Genomic DNA, 13,372 nt, shown 5'->3' with positions numbered 1-13,372 from the left:
CTAATCAACCTACTTTCAATCGCAAATTCCTCCGCACGATGGCTGTAATCCGAAGAACTGACGGAACGACATTCCTAGACTTTGCTTTTTCGACGATCTCCTTCATGAAAGATGCGTATTGCCCACCAAAGATGTGTACTCTCCTCCTCTGTTTCTACAATTTGTCAACGTCGACTTGTTTCCTATTCAAAGCTTTCATTTACCAGAAGGAGTAAACGAGCTCGAGTTCTGGGTTCTGTCCCAAATGTGCCGAAGCATGTTCTTCAAACCAAAAACTAGCTGACGGCAGCGACGACAAGATCTTCGAGGATGGTGAGGGAGTGATTTGAGAACCCGGAGCAAGACGAAAATTCCAAAGTTTTTGGTTAGATGAGCTAACAAGAAGAAAATCCAAAGACTTTGAAAAATTTGAAGGAGATGAGCTGGAAGCTCCAATAGTTTCTATAAGATGAAAGTTTGATTTTGATGTGGTAATCATGTGTTGGGAGTTTGCTTTTAATTATAAGGTATTTGTAGTTTCTTGAATAATTGTATTTAAGATTCAATTTTTTTCAGTTAGTAGGAACATTTAGGACATTATTTCAACAATTAGCTTTCCATATTTTCTGATTTTGCTATTTTATCAATTTATATAAGAATTTGCTATTGATTCAAAGTAAACCTTCTATTTTGTTATTCTCATTTACAACTTAAGTTTTTGATTGATACATGGGCTTGATTATTGAATTTAAAATCTATATTTCTTAGTTCTCTATTTATAAAATTTAATAGACCTATTTAGTTTTGAGTTTTTCAAAAATAGGTTTAAAACATTTTAAAAATATTTTCTGTTATACTTGTATGATATTTAAAATTAAGAAAAAAATAGTTTTAGAAAGAAAATATGATTTCTAGAAATTATTATTTAATAATTTTAAATGTCATATAATTATTTAAAATAAAAGTATGAAGTTATTTGACAACCTTTTAAACTTATCTTTGAAAACTTGGAGATTTAAAAGATACATTTAAAAAATTCGGAGACCAAATGAGTCTATTATTATAAACCTGAAGACTAAAAATATAATTTTTTTAAAACTTATGAACTAAATATACATATTCTTCAATACTTCATAACTAAAAAGATATTTTTCTGAAAAAATGTTTATCTTGCAAGATTGAGTCAATATCTAAATTAAAATAAACATTTTTCAATTCTCTATTGTGTCTTTCCACCTCTAGTTTCCATTCTCTTTTTTTTTTTTTTTTGTCTTTCCTCGAATCTTCACAAGAGACTGAAATCAATAATATATACTTTTTTTTAAAAAAACATAGTTTTGAGACTGGTTGTTTTTTACAAATTCTCTATTTTCAGACTTAATCCAAAAGGGGAATGGAGATCAAAGACTAGGGACTCATTTGATTGACTTAAAAAAGAAATGTTTTTTAAAATTTCATTTTTATTTAATCTTCAAAATCTATTTTGTATGGTTATAAAATACTTTAAATTTTTTTCAAAATGATTTATTTTTTAATTTTTAAATTAAACTTTAAAAAATGTATTCCAAATCTGCTGCACCTAATCATTTGTTGCTAAAAAAAAAGAAGATATTTTGGGGATTTGATGAGTTTTGGCTTATTAATACTTGATTAGACTTTTAAAAAAGGTTTGGCCACCCATTATAAAATAATTTAATTTTAATAGTAAACAATATTGAAATTGTATATGTTTTTTTTTTCTATTTGAAGTATTTAGTGAGAAGTTTTATCTTATAATTTTGCACACAAAACATGAATTAGTTACGAGTAGTTACGACTCATACACTAACATATTATATATATATATATATATATGTATATGTATATATATATATATATATATATATATATATATATATATATATATATATTAAGTAGGACTTATATGGGGTATTAGAAATTAGCAGTGAGTTTTGGATGCATTAATGAGAGTGTAGTTATGGAACAACAACAATAATCAATTAGGTAATTGATCCTTTTCAGAGCAAAACATGGGATAGACCTATACAAAACACCTAATATCTATAAATTAAGTTGTGGGTTTCCTAATCTTATGGATCAATTTCGCCACTTTTAGGTATATATTTTTTCTTTTTTTTTTCTGGGATGGAATATTTGGAATATAAGTCCAACTCTATTATTGTCTTTTGATTTAATTATATTGAATTGGATACTTTAACACTTTTTTTAGCCTAATTCATTGAACATATAACAATACTTTAGAATAAGGCACGTTTGCAAAAATAGTAAACTTTTTTTTTTTTTTTTTTTTTTTTATAATAAGGTTCATGTTACTATATTTTCTAAAATTACAAAAGTAGTAAATTTAAAAGTGGATAATCCTCCAATAGCCCTATGATAACCCAATGATAGTCCTTCGATAGCCGTATGATATCATTAATTAGTTGTCATATTTGTTATATTCGCAATATGCAAAAATGAGGTGTTATGTGCTGTTTTTTCTAAATTTTTTTGTCATCTGATACAATTCCCTTAAAAAATTAATTGTAAACATTTATTTAGAATGTGTTATTTGTACTAGCGTAGGGGAATTTAAGTTCTATTTGTAAGAATTTATTATTTCATTTTCTAGTTTTGTTATTTTTACGAAGTAAACTTGAAATTTTGCCATTTATCTCATCACTGTATCAGGTACCCATCAAAAGCTTACCACGTCATAATATATCACCGCCACACAATATTGAGAAACATTTTTTTCTCTCAACACACCATAACTAACAATCATCTATGAATTATCCATAAATCTGAAAACCACAACCACAATCTAAACAAACCTGACGATGAAGGGATAACACAATCCTCAACCAGCCAAAACAAACTCAATAGTCCAATCGAAGCTAAAGAAAAATATAATAAATAAATATAATAAAGGAAGTGGGACCATTTAACTAATAAACTCCCTTTGAGAAGTACTTCCTTTATTTGAGCAACCAAAGCACAAAAAGAACCAACAAACCAAGCAATCAACAAACTACCAATAACCATAAACGACCAAGAGATATATATTGAATTTCAAATCAGTAGTCACAGGAAGAGTAGATCACCAATAGCCATATAAAAAAAAACAGATCTAGAACCAACAAAATAATCAAAATAACAAAACAAATCCATATTTAAATACCATTCACAAGAGCAGAACCAACCAACAAAATAACCCATTACAGTTTCAAATATATACTCTCCCTTCTTTCTTGACAAATAAAGCTAGGAATGAGGCACAAAAGAAGTAGCAGAAGCAGACAACACCAACTGTTGAAGATCTTTTAGTAATGAATCCATAGCAAACCGATGGGCAGATGAATCTCTTATAGTACTAGCAAGCGCACGTGACTCATCAGAAAGCACTTGAAGAACCCAAGATAGTGGAGGTAAGAAGTAACAAACTAGTCGGGGGAACAGGAACATCAAAGAGTGAGGAGCTGAACCCACTAGAAGCAGGGAAATAGTCTGAAACTCAGGGCCATAGTCTTTAATTCTAGGTCGACCACATCAATAGCAGATAGGATGGAAGGGTGCTGAGCCAACAGAAAAGTAGATAGGAGACAGGAAAAATAGATAGGACTTATGTGACATCCGATTTAGCTTATTTGTTCTATTCCAACTTTTTTTTAAAGAAAAATAGATAAGCAAGTCATCTAATATTTTTAAACTGAAGAATAAACTACTCCTCGTTTAAAACTAAAAGAAAAATAAATATATAAAAGACAAAATCTTAGAAAATTTTGATTTTTTTTTAGATTCAAGATTTTGACAAAAAAAAAATGGAACCTATTGTTAAGGCCAGAATAGATCGATTATATAATACCTAATTGTATCCCTATGCATGTATATATTTATTATTTTCATATTTTGTTAGAGATTATGAAACTTACTCATGAACAACGCAACAAAAACCAGCTAAACGAAGCTCAAACAAAGAAAAATGGGTAAATTGAAGATTGATGGTAAAATCTTAATTAATTTGAACTTTTCAAACTTTTACACCTCCATCTCTGTTTGAAAATCCATACAATCCACCTCGACGTCTCGAGTATGAATCTCAGCCGCAACACAAATTTTTTCCAAGTTTTTGAGTTCAAGCGCACCGGTTCGAACCTCAGCACCTGTGAAACAATTATTCAAGCATATTTTCTACGGCATTATCATAAATAAACCAAAACTTTTCGTAAAGTTGCATCAAACTTTTACGAGTGTGCCTTTTTAACATCGTGGATTCAAATCCCAACTGTCGTCATATGTTCGAGATGATGTGGATCGGCCAACGTCCTCAAAATGGTTAGTTTTAAAACAAAATAGAAGTTGACAAAATTTTTTTACGGTGTGATTGGACATCACAATTTTAAATAAATCATAAAAAATATGGTTTCCAAAAACTAGAGTTGAGTTTGGAAGTCATCTGTGTATGAGAAATGTGTTAGCACCCCACAATACCAGTTTAGAAAACGATGGCCAAATTTTAAATTTTGAATTAAAAATATTCTTTAATTTCTTTTACAAAACAATGTCTTATTTTAGACCTTGTTATTCTAATATTTGAAATAATGATCTCATAAAATAATTGGAAAGCTTTCTATCAATTAGACTATATTGAAGAAAATATTCTCACCTAAAAAAAAAGTGAGAAATTAGTACAATTTCTCAAAATCTGTTATATGAATCGCCTTCTAATAAAGAGATGTTTTTTTTAAAAAAATTAATTAAAACTATTTTTTCTTACGATCAAATCTTGGATTCCCAAAGATGTGATCCCCACCTTAAGGAACCTAGGAAATTTGAGAGCAATTTTCTAGATTCCGTTATAGGATTTTGTTTAAGAAAAATGATATAAGTTATTAGAAAATGTTGATTAGGAAACCTTATGAAATCATATATTAAACTAGTAAAAGACACATGCATGACACGTATAATGCGTAGCTTTAGATTATACTAAACATTGCATGTATATGTTTAGGTTGTGCTAAATTTAAAGGTATGAAATTCAAAATGTAATAGAATTATATGTATGTGGGAAGAAGTTACAATAATTAGATTAAAATATAAAATTTTAAATATAAGATTTGCATATATCAAAAAATGATTTCTTTACAAACAATATTTTTTGTTCTATTTGAAGATAACTTATTGTCATATGTGGTCTTAATCCAAACTTGTGTCTTCATTGAAATTCCTCTAGATAGTGCAATATAAAGTTGTTCATTAAAAAACATATTTTTCAGGAAGATATATTCCAACATTGTGAATTGTTTGTCATTATGCTTTGTTATTGCAAAGCATAAATGAATGAGGAATTGTTTTCTCTTGAACTTGAATAGATATCCATTTTCATTTGGTGGGCTTAATGGTATTCGTGGAAGAAAAACTTGTTTTCCTACATGATCACTCATTGCTATTTCAACATGTATAATATTTTTGCTAAATGATGACATACCAATCTTATCCCATTACACAATCCATTGAATGGATCCAAATTTCTCAATAACAACGTTGGTAGATAAAATCAAGGAAGTTTTTTATATATTAGAAAAAAATGTTACAAAAACTTTTCAACTTTCAAGTCTTTAAATTTGTATTATTAATTAGAATTAATCAAATATTTAATTTTTAATTAATCTCTAAAATGTAAATGAAAAACTTTTTGCATTCTAACTCTTCACATCCTACATATTTTAATTCCACCAAAATTAAAGTATAATTAATTCAAAAAATAGTAGGTAAATGAAAAACTATTTGCATTCAACTTTCACATTGTGCATACTTTAATTCCACTAAACTTAAGTATAATTAATTCAAAAAGTAGTGGGAGAGAGTGTGTCTTTTATAATTATATATATTACAAAAAAAAAATTAAAATGAATTTACCGTAAAACCAAAGAGTAATTTGGAATATATAACTAAACTCAAGGCTAGTGTAACACCCCAATGATCTCATGTTGTTCATTTTTTTTTTAAATTCGATTATTTATTTTTATTTTATTCATTTATTTGTTTATAATTAAATAATGAAACTTATGTCATCAAGATGTGAATTTTCCCCTTTTAAAATATTAAGCAAATTTCAACTTTAATTATACTTGGTAATTAAAGATTTAATTGGTATTTGGAAGTTGAGGGAAAGGAGGAATTTGGTGAAGATATTGGAGAAATTTGAGAGAGAAGGGTGAAATTTGGAATTTAACAAAGAAGAGAAAAGAAGGGAAATTATTTTATAAAAGGAAAAGAAAAGGAAAAAGAAAAGGAAAAGAAAAGGAAAAGAAAAGAGAAGAGGGAGAGAAGGGGAAACCCTAGCCGCCGCCGCCAATCTCCACCGCCGCCGCCGCCGTCGCACGCCGCCGCAAGCCAGCCATCGTAGAAGCCGCGTCGTACCGCGTCCGCCAGCCGAAGGAGCCGCGCCGCTTCGATCTGAGGCAGGTCAGCCGAAACCCGTCGCGTCCCGAAGCCGAATCCACCTCTGCGCCGAACGCGTCGCGAAGCCGAGATCCGTCTCCACGTCGAAGCCGCGTCGCCAGCCATCGTCGTCTGCATCCGAGCCGCGAACGCGTCTGCAAATCCGAGCCGCGAACGCGCCTACACCCGAGCCGTATCGAAGCCGCGAACGCGCCCGCCTCCAGCCGACGAACGAACCCGAACCCGGAACCGCCCGCGCGCTCGAACCTGGAACCGCCCGCGCGCCCGAACCCGGAACCGAACCCGCGCCCGTGCCACACGTGCCTGACTCTCCCGCGTGCAAGCGCGCCGCGCCGTGTGTTCCGCGTAGCCGAGCCGCGTCCCCTCCCTGTAGCAAGCCGAGCCGCACGCGAAGTCCCCATACCGAGCCGAGCCGCGTCTGCACCAAGCCGAGCCGGTCCTGCCTTCTTCCAGCCGAGCCGCCAAGCCTGTTTTGGCTCCTTCCACCTAAATTTTTGGTAATTTCCAAATTCCCTAGCCTGCCCAGTAATTAAATGAGTTAATTTGGAAATTTAATTAATTTAATTACTTTCCTCAAGAAGCAAATTGGACCAAATAGCTGCTGCAGCTTAGGACTTCCTCAGTAGGAACTCATCTAGCAACATCTCGAGGTAAGAGATTTCTACTACTAGCCCCATGTGAGAATTTGATGTTGCATGTTCCTTCAGTGACATACGATGATGGTTGGGCTTACGATGTATGATAATATTTTATCATGATCTGACGAATGACATGGCCATACTTTGGCATAATATTATGGTAATGAGAACCCTCGAACCATATGTGACTGTATGGGAAGACTGATGGACTTATGATGTATGTGACTGTATGATAAGACTGATGGACTTATGATGTATGAGACTGTATGATAAGACTGATGGACTTACGACGTATGTGACTGTATAATGAGAACTATTAGTGACTGTTTGATGATAGCTGTAGTGGGGGATGAGATGGTGGTTATTTTCTGATGATAATTTGATGACGTATGCATATGTATGTTGGGATTGGGGTATCTGTTAACTTCTCCTATCTGAGTCGTACCTGCATGGGTGTCCTTCGGGATCACCACCTATTTAGGACTGTTAGGCTCGACGGGGCGCCAGTCCAGCATGACTATAGATATGACTCGAGCGACTCGACGGGGTCCTCGCATCCCGACGGTCCTAAGTGTCCCCTGGACACCGAAGACCAGAGTTAAGTCCCCACGGGGCGCATGTTGCACGTGTTCGGGAGCGTGCCAGAGATTGGGTACTAGTTTCAGGACTCGATAGGAATGTTAACAGGCACCTAGTGGGACTAGTAGTGGGTCCCTTACTGAGTATTTTTATACTCATTCTCTTCGTTTTATGTTTTCAGGTAGAGGACGAGGCAAGGGCAAGGGCAAGCTGGCGAGCGACGTGAAGTGACCGTGGCGAGCCATAGGGGTTTTCCTGCTTCCGCACATGTTTTACTTTACAGTTAAATTCATGTTTCGGCTTTCTGCATGTTTACTTTGGTTATTTTTGTAGATAGGGCCCGCTTAGGGATTTTAAACTTAACTCGTATTTCTACATGTTACTTTAACTATCTTTCATAAATACATTTGCTAGATTTCTTTGCATTTATTTACACCGGATTTTATGACTTAAACACTGATCCTAGATTCAGTAACCACTTCGATTCAGCATAAAGAGTCGGGTCGTTACAGTTGGTATCAGAGCGCAGTGTTTTAGGTCCTGTAGACTGACTTATGATGTAAGTCATTTTGTTTTGATTTTTACCTCACCCTATGGCTATACGGTCCTTCGTCACTCGCCAGGTATGCCTAAAGCTTTACAAATATTAAGATTATAATGTTGCCTGATTAGATTAGACTTAGAGTGAGAATATTGAGCTCTAGTGGTGAAAAATTTGTTGGTGAATTTAGGAAGAATGCCGCCACGTAGAGGTGCACGCCGAGGGGGTGGCAGGGGAGGCAGAGGAGCCGGTCGTGGCCAACCGGCGGAGCAACCTGCCGCGCCGCCAGTCAACCCCGACGTACCAGTCAACCCTAATGCACCGGTCACTCAGGCGGATCTCGCCGCAATGGAGCAGCGTTACCAGGCCATGCTGCAAGCTGCTCTAGCGCCGTTCCTCGCTGCTCAGCAGAACCAGGCCGCCCCTGTTCAGGACCAGCCTGTAGTCCCTCCAGCCCCTGTTCAGGACCAGCCCGTCATCCCTCCAGCCCCGGTGGAAGCTCAGCCGGTGCCAGTACAACTGTCAGCTGAGGCCAAGCACTTGAGGGATTTTAGGAAGTACAACCCGAAGACTTTCGACGGATCCTTGGACAACCCCTTTAGAGCCCAGCTGTGGTTGACATCCATAGAGACGATCTTCAGGTACATGAAGTGCCCAGAAGACCAGAAGGTGCAGTGTGCAGCTTTCTGTTTGGAGGATAGGGGGACTGCCTGGTGGGAGACTGCTGAGAGGGCGCTGGGAGGAGATGCCAGCAAGATCACATGGGAGCAATTCAGGGAGAGCTTTTATGCTAAGTTCTTCTCTGCCAACGTGAAGCACGCCAAGCTCCAAGAATTCCTAAACTTGGAGCAAGGCAAACTGAGCGTGGAACAGTATGATGCCGAGTTCGACCTGTTGTCCCGTTTTGCCCCTGATGTGGTAAGGGATGAGGCCGCCAGGACTGAGAGATTTGTTAATGGCCTCAGGTTAGACCTCCAGGGTTTTGTACGAGCTCTTCGACCAACCACTCATGCGGATGCTCTACGCATAGCACTGGATCTGAGCCTGCATGAGAGAGCTGGTCAATCTAAGGTTGTCGGCACAGGGTCAGCCTCGGGACAGAAGAGGAAGGCGGAGGCGCAGCCCGACGTAGTACCACAGCAGACTCCGAGGTCAGGAGGTGTCTTCCAGAGACACCGTCGGGAGCTGGCAGCAGCTGGGAGAACTTTGAGAGAGCTACCCACTTGTACTACCTGTGGGAAGGTCCATGGAGGACAATGTTTAGCTGGGAGTGGAGTCTGCTTCAGGTGCAGGCAGCCGGGGCACACTGCTGATGCGTGTCCTCGGAAACCCTTAGAGGCGACGCCACGTCAGCCTTCTGCTCCCCAGCAGGGGAGAGTCTTTGCCACGAACCGGCAGGAGGCCGAGCGAGCTAGTACGGTGGTGACAGGTACGCTCCCAATCTTGGGGCATTATGCTTTGGTACTATTTGACTCGGGGTCATCGCATTCATTTATATCCTCTATTTTTGTCAAGCATGCGGGTTTAGAAGTAGAACCGTTGGGTAGTGCCTTGTCTGTCTCTACTCCTTCGGGAGAGGCCCTTTTGTCTAAGGAAAAAATAAGGGCATGTTGGGTAGAAATAGCAAACCATACCTTGAACGTAACTTTACTGGTGCTAGATATGCAAGATTTCGATGTAATTTTAGGCATGGATTGGTTGTCAACTAACCATGCAACCATAGACTGTTTTAATAAGGAAGTAGTCTTTAACCCTCCTTCCGGGGATAAGTTTAAGTTTAGAGGAGCAGGCATGGTAGGTATACCCAAGGTCATCTCAGCAATGAAGGCGAGTAAGCTACTTAGCCAGGGTACTTGGGGTATCTTGGCGAACGTAGTAGATATGGCAGAACCAGAAGTTTCCCTATCTTCCGAACCAGTAGTAAGGGAGTACCCTGACGTTTTCCCCGACGAACTCCCAGGACTTCCGCCTCCCAGGGAGGTAGACTTCGCCATTGAGTTAGAGCCCGGCACCGCCCCTATCTCTAGAGCTCCTTACAGAATGGCTCCAGCTGAGCTAAAGGAGTTGAAGGTCCAGTTACAGGAGTTGCTGGACAAAGGCTTCATCCGGCCCAGTGTATCACCTTGGGGAGCCCCAGTGTTGTTCGTGAAGAAGAAGGATGGGTCGATGCGCCTTTGCATTGACTACCGAGAATTGAACAAGGTGACAGTTAAGAACCGCTACCCCTTACCCAGAATCGAGGACCTGTTCGACCAGTTACAGGGGGCCACCGTCTTTTCCAAGATCGACCTGCGATCAGGCTATCACCAGTTGAGGATTAGGGACGGTGATATTCCCAAGACGGCCTTTCGTTCGAGGTACGGACACTACGAATTCATAGTGATGTCCTTTGGTTTAACTAATGCCCCTGCAGTGTTCATGGATTTGATGAACAGGGTGTTTAAGGACTTTCTAGACCAATTCGTCATAGTCTTCATTGACGATATCTTGATCTATTCCAAGACTGAGGCCGAACACGAAGAGCACTTGCACCAAGTCTTGGAGACCCTTCGAGCTCATAAGCTATACGCCAAGTTCTCCAAGTGTGAGTTCTGGTTAAAGAAGGTGACATTTTTAGGGCACGTGGTTTCCAGTGAGGGAGTCTCGGTGGACCCAGCTAAGGTCGAAGCGGTGACCAACTGGCCTCGACCGTCTACAGTCAGTGAGATTCGCAGTTTTCTGGGTCTGGCAGGATACTACAGGAGGTTTGTAGAAGACTTCTCACGCATAGCCAGCCCATTGACCCAGTTGACCAGGAAGGGAACCCCTTTTGTCTGGAGCCCAGCATGTGAGAGTAGTTTCCAAGAGCTTAAGCAGAAGCTAGTGACGGCACCAGTCCTGACAGTGCCTGATGGGTCGGGAAGTTTTGTGATCTATAGTGATGCCTCTAAGAAAGGACTGGGATGTGTCCTGATGCAGCAAGGTAAGGTAGTTGCGTATGCCTCACGCCAGTTGAAGAATCATGAGCAGAACTACCCTACCCACGACTTGGAGTTGGCAGCTGTAGTCTTTGCACTGAAGATATGGAGGCACTATCTGTACGGTGAGAAGATTCAGATTTACACCGACCACAAGAGCCTGAAGTATTTCTTCACTCAGAAGGAGTTGAACATGAGGCAGAGGAGGTGGCTCGAGTTGGTGAAAGACTACGACTGCGAGATCCTGTACCATCCAGGTAAAGCAAATGTAGTGGCTGACGCGCTGAGTAGGAAGGTTGCACATTCAGCAGCGCTAGTCACGAAGCAGACCCCCTTACTCAGGGATTTGGAGAGAGCCGAGATTGCAGTCTCAGTAGGTGAGGTTGCCGCACAGTTGGCTCAGTTGACAGTTCAGCCAACCTTGAGGCAAAAGATCATTGCTGCTCAGCTGAGTGATCCTTACTTGGCAGAGAAACGTCGTATGGTAGAGACGGAGCAAGGTGAAGAGTTCTCTATATCCTCTGATGATGGCCTTATGTTTGAGGGACGCCTGTGTGTGCCGGAAGACAGCGCAGTTAAGACAGAGCTTTTGACTGAGGCTCACAGTTCCCCGTTTACCATGCACCCTGGGAGTACGAAGATGTACCAGGACTTAAGGAGTGTCTATTGGTGGAGGGGCATGAAGAGGGATGTAGCAGAGTTCGTCAGTAGGTGCTTGGTGTGCCAGCAGGTGAAGGCACCTAGGCAGCATCCAGCAGGGTTGTTGCAACCCTTGAGTGTGCCAGGGTGGAAGTGGGAGAGTGTGTCGATGGACTTTATCACGGGACTGCCCAAGACCTTGAAGGGCTACACGGTGATCTGGGTTGTGGTCGACAGACTCACGAAGACAGCCCACTTCGTGCCAGGGAAATCCACGTACACTGCCAGCAAGTGGGGGCAGTTATACATGACGGAAATAGTAAGACTGCACGGAGTACCAGTATCCATCGTTTCAGACAGGGATGCCCGTTTCACTTCGAAATTTTGGCAAGGGCTCCAACTTGCATTAGGTACGAGGCTGGACTTCAGCACGGCATTCCACCCTCAGACTGATGGTCAGACAGAGAGACTGAACCAGATTTTGGAGGATATGCTGCGGGCCTGTGTGCTAGAGTTTTCAGGAAGTTGGGACTCCCACCTGCATCTAATGGAGTTCGCCTATAATAACAGTTACCAGGCTACCATTGGTATGGCTCCGTTTGAGGCTCTGTATGGCAAGTGCTGTAGATCCCCTGTCTGCTGGGGCGAGGTTGGAGAGCAGAGGATGCTAGGCCCCGAGTTAGTGCAGACTACCAATGCAGCCATACAGAAGATCCGAGCTCGTATGCTGACCGCACAGAGCAGACAGAAGAGTTACGCTGATGTACGACGTAAGGACCTCGAGTTTGAAGTGGGAGATATGGTCTTTTTGAAGGTAGCACCGATGAAGGGCGTTCTGAGGTTCGAGAAGAAGGGGAAGTTGAGTCCACGTTTCGTGGGGCCATTTGAGATACTGGAACGGATTGGCCCTGTGGCTTATCGTTTGGCCTTGCCCCCATCCCTCTCAGCAGTGCATGACGTATTCCATGTCTCCATGTTGAGGAGGTATGTCGCAGACCCGACGCACATCGTGGACTTCGAGCCCCTACAGGTCAGTAAGAACTTGAGCTACGAGGAGCAGCCTGTCGAGATCTTGGCAAGAGAGGTCAAGAAGCTTCGTAGTCGAGATATTCCACTAGTCAAAGTCCTCTGGCAGAACCATGGAGTTGAAGAGGCCACGTGGGAGAGAGAAGAGGACATAAAGGCCCAGTACCCAGAAATGTTCGAGGATTAGAGCTTTCGAGGACGAAAGCTTTCTAAGGGGGGAAGTTTGTAACACCCCAATGATCTCATGTTGTTCATTTTTTTTTTAAATTCGATTATTTATTTTTATTTTATTCATTTATTTGTTTATAATTAAATAATGAAACTTATGTCATCAAGATGTGAATTTTCCCCTTTTAAAATATTAAGCAAATTTCAACTTTAATTATACTTGGTAATTAAAGATTTAATTGGTATTTGGAAGTTGAGGGAAAGGAGGAATTTGGTGAAGATATTGGAGAAATTTGAGAGAGAAGGGTGAAATTTGGAATTTAACAAAGAAGAGAAAAGAAGGGAAATTATTTTATAAAAGGAAAAGAAAAGGAAAAAGA

General features: G+C 39.9%; 1 protein-coding gene across 1 annotated transcript; it reads left to right on the top strand.

Moving 5' to 3' along the window:
* Nucleotides 1–6,616: 6,616 nt before the first annotated feature.
* On the top strand, nt 6,617–13,302 carry LOC127143910 (uncharacterized). The gene is made up of 4 exons (XM_051079204.1): nt 6,617–6,941; nt 7,023–7,094; nt 8,393–9,879; nt 13,246–13,302. Exons 3-4 carry the CDS (start codon nt 8,398–8,400, stop codon nt 13,300–13,302), a joined length of 1,539 nt encoding a protein of 512 aa, XP_050935161.1. The 5' UTR covers nt 6,617–6,941; nt 7,023–7,094; nt 8,393–8,397.
* Nucleotides 13,303–13,372: the final 70 nt, after the last annotated feature.

This window comes from Cucumis melo, chromosome 11 (genome assembly GCF_025177605.1).
Source record: "Cucumis melo cultivar AY chromosome 11, USDA_Cmelo_AY_1.0, whole genome shotgun sequence".
Lineage (NCBI taxonomy): Eukaryota > Viridiplantae > Streptophyta > Magnoliopsida > Cucurbitales > Cucurbitaceae > Cucumis > Cucumis melo.
The sequence above is the reverse complement of the archived record's forward strand: the minus strand, read 5'-3'. Positions and strand labels throughout refer to the sequence as shown.

Coding starts and splice junctions, on each gene's coding strand:
- LOC127143910 (XM_051079204.1), top strand. CDS start 8,398: ATGCCGCCACGTAGAGGTGCACGCCGAGGGGGTGGCAGGGGAGGCAGA. Junction 9,880..13,245: donor TAGATATGCAAGATTTCGAT/GTAATTTTAGGC, acceptor GGTATTTGGAAG/TTGAGGGAAAGGAGGAATTT.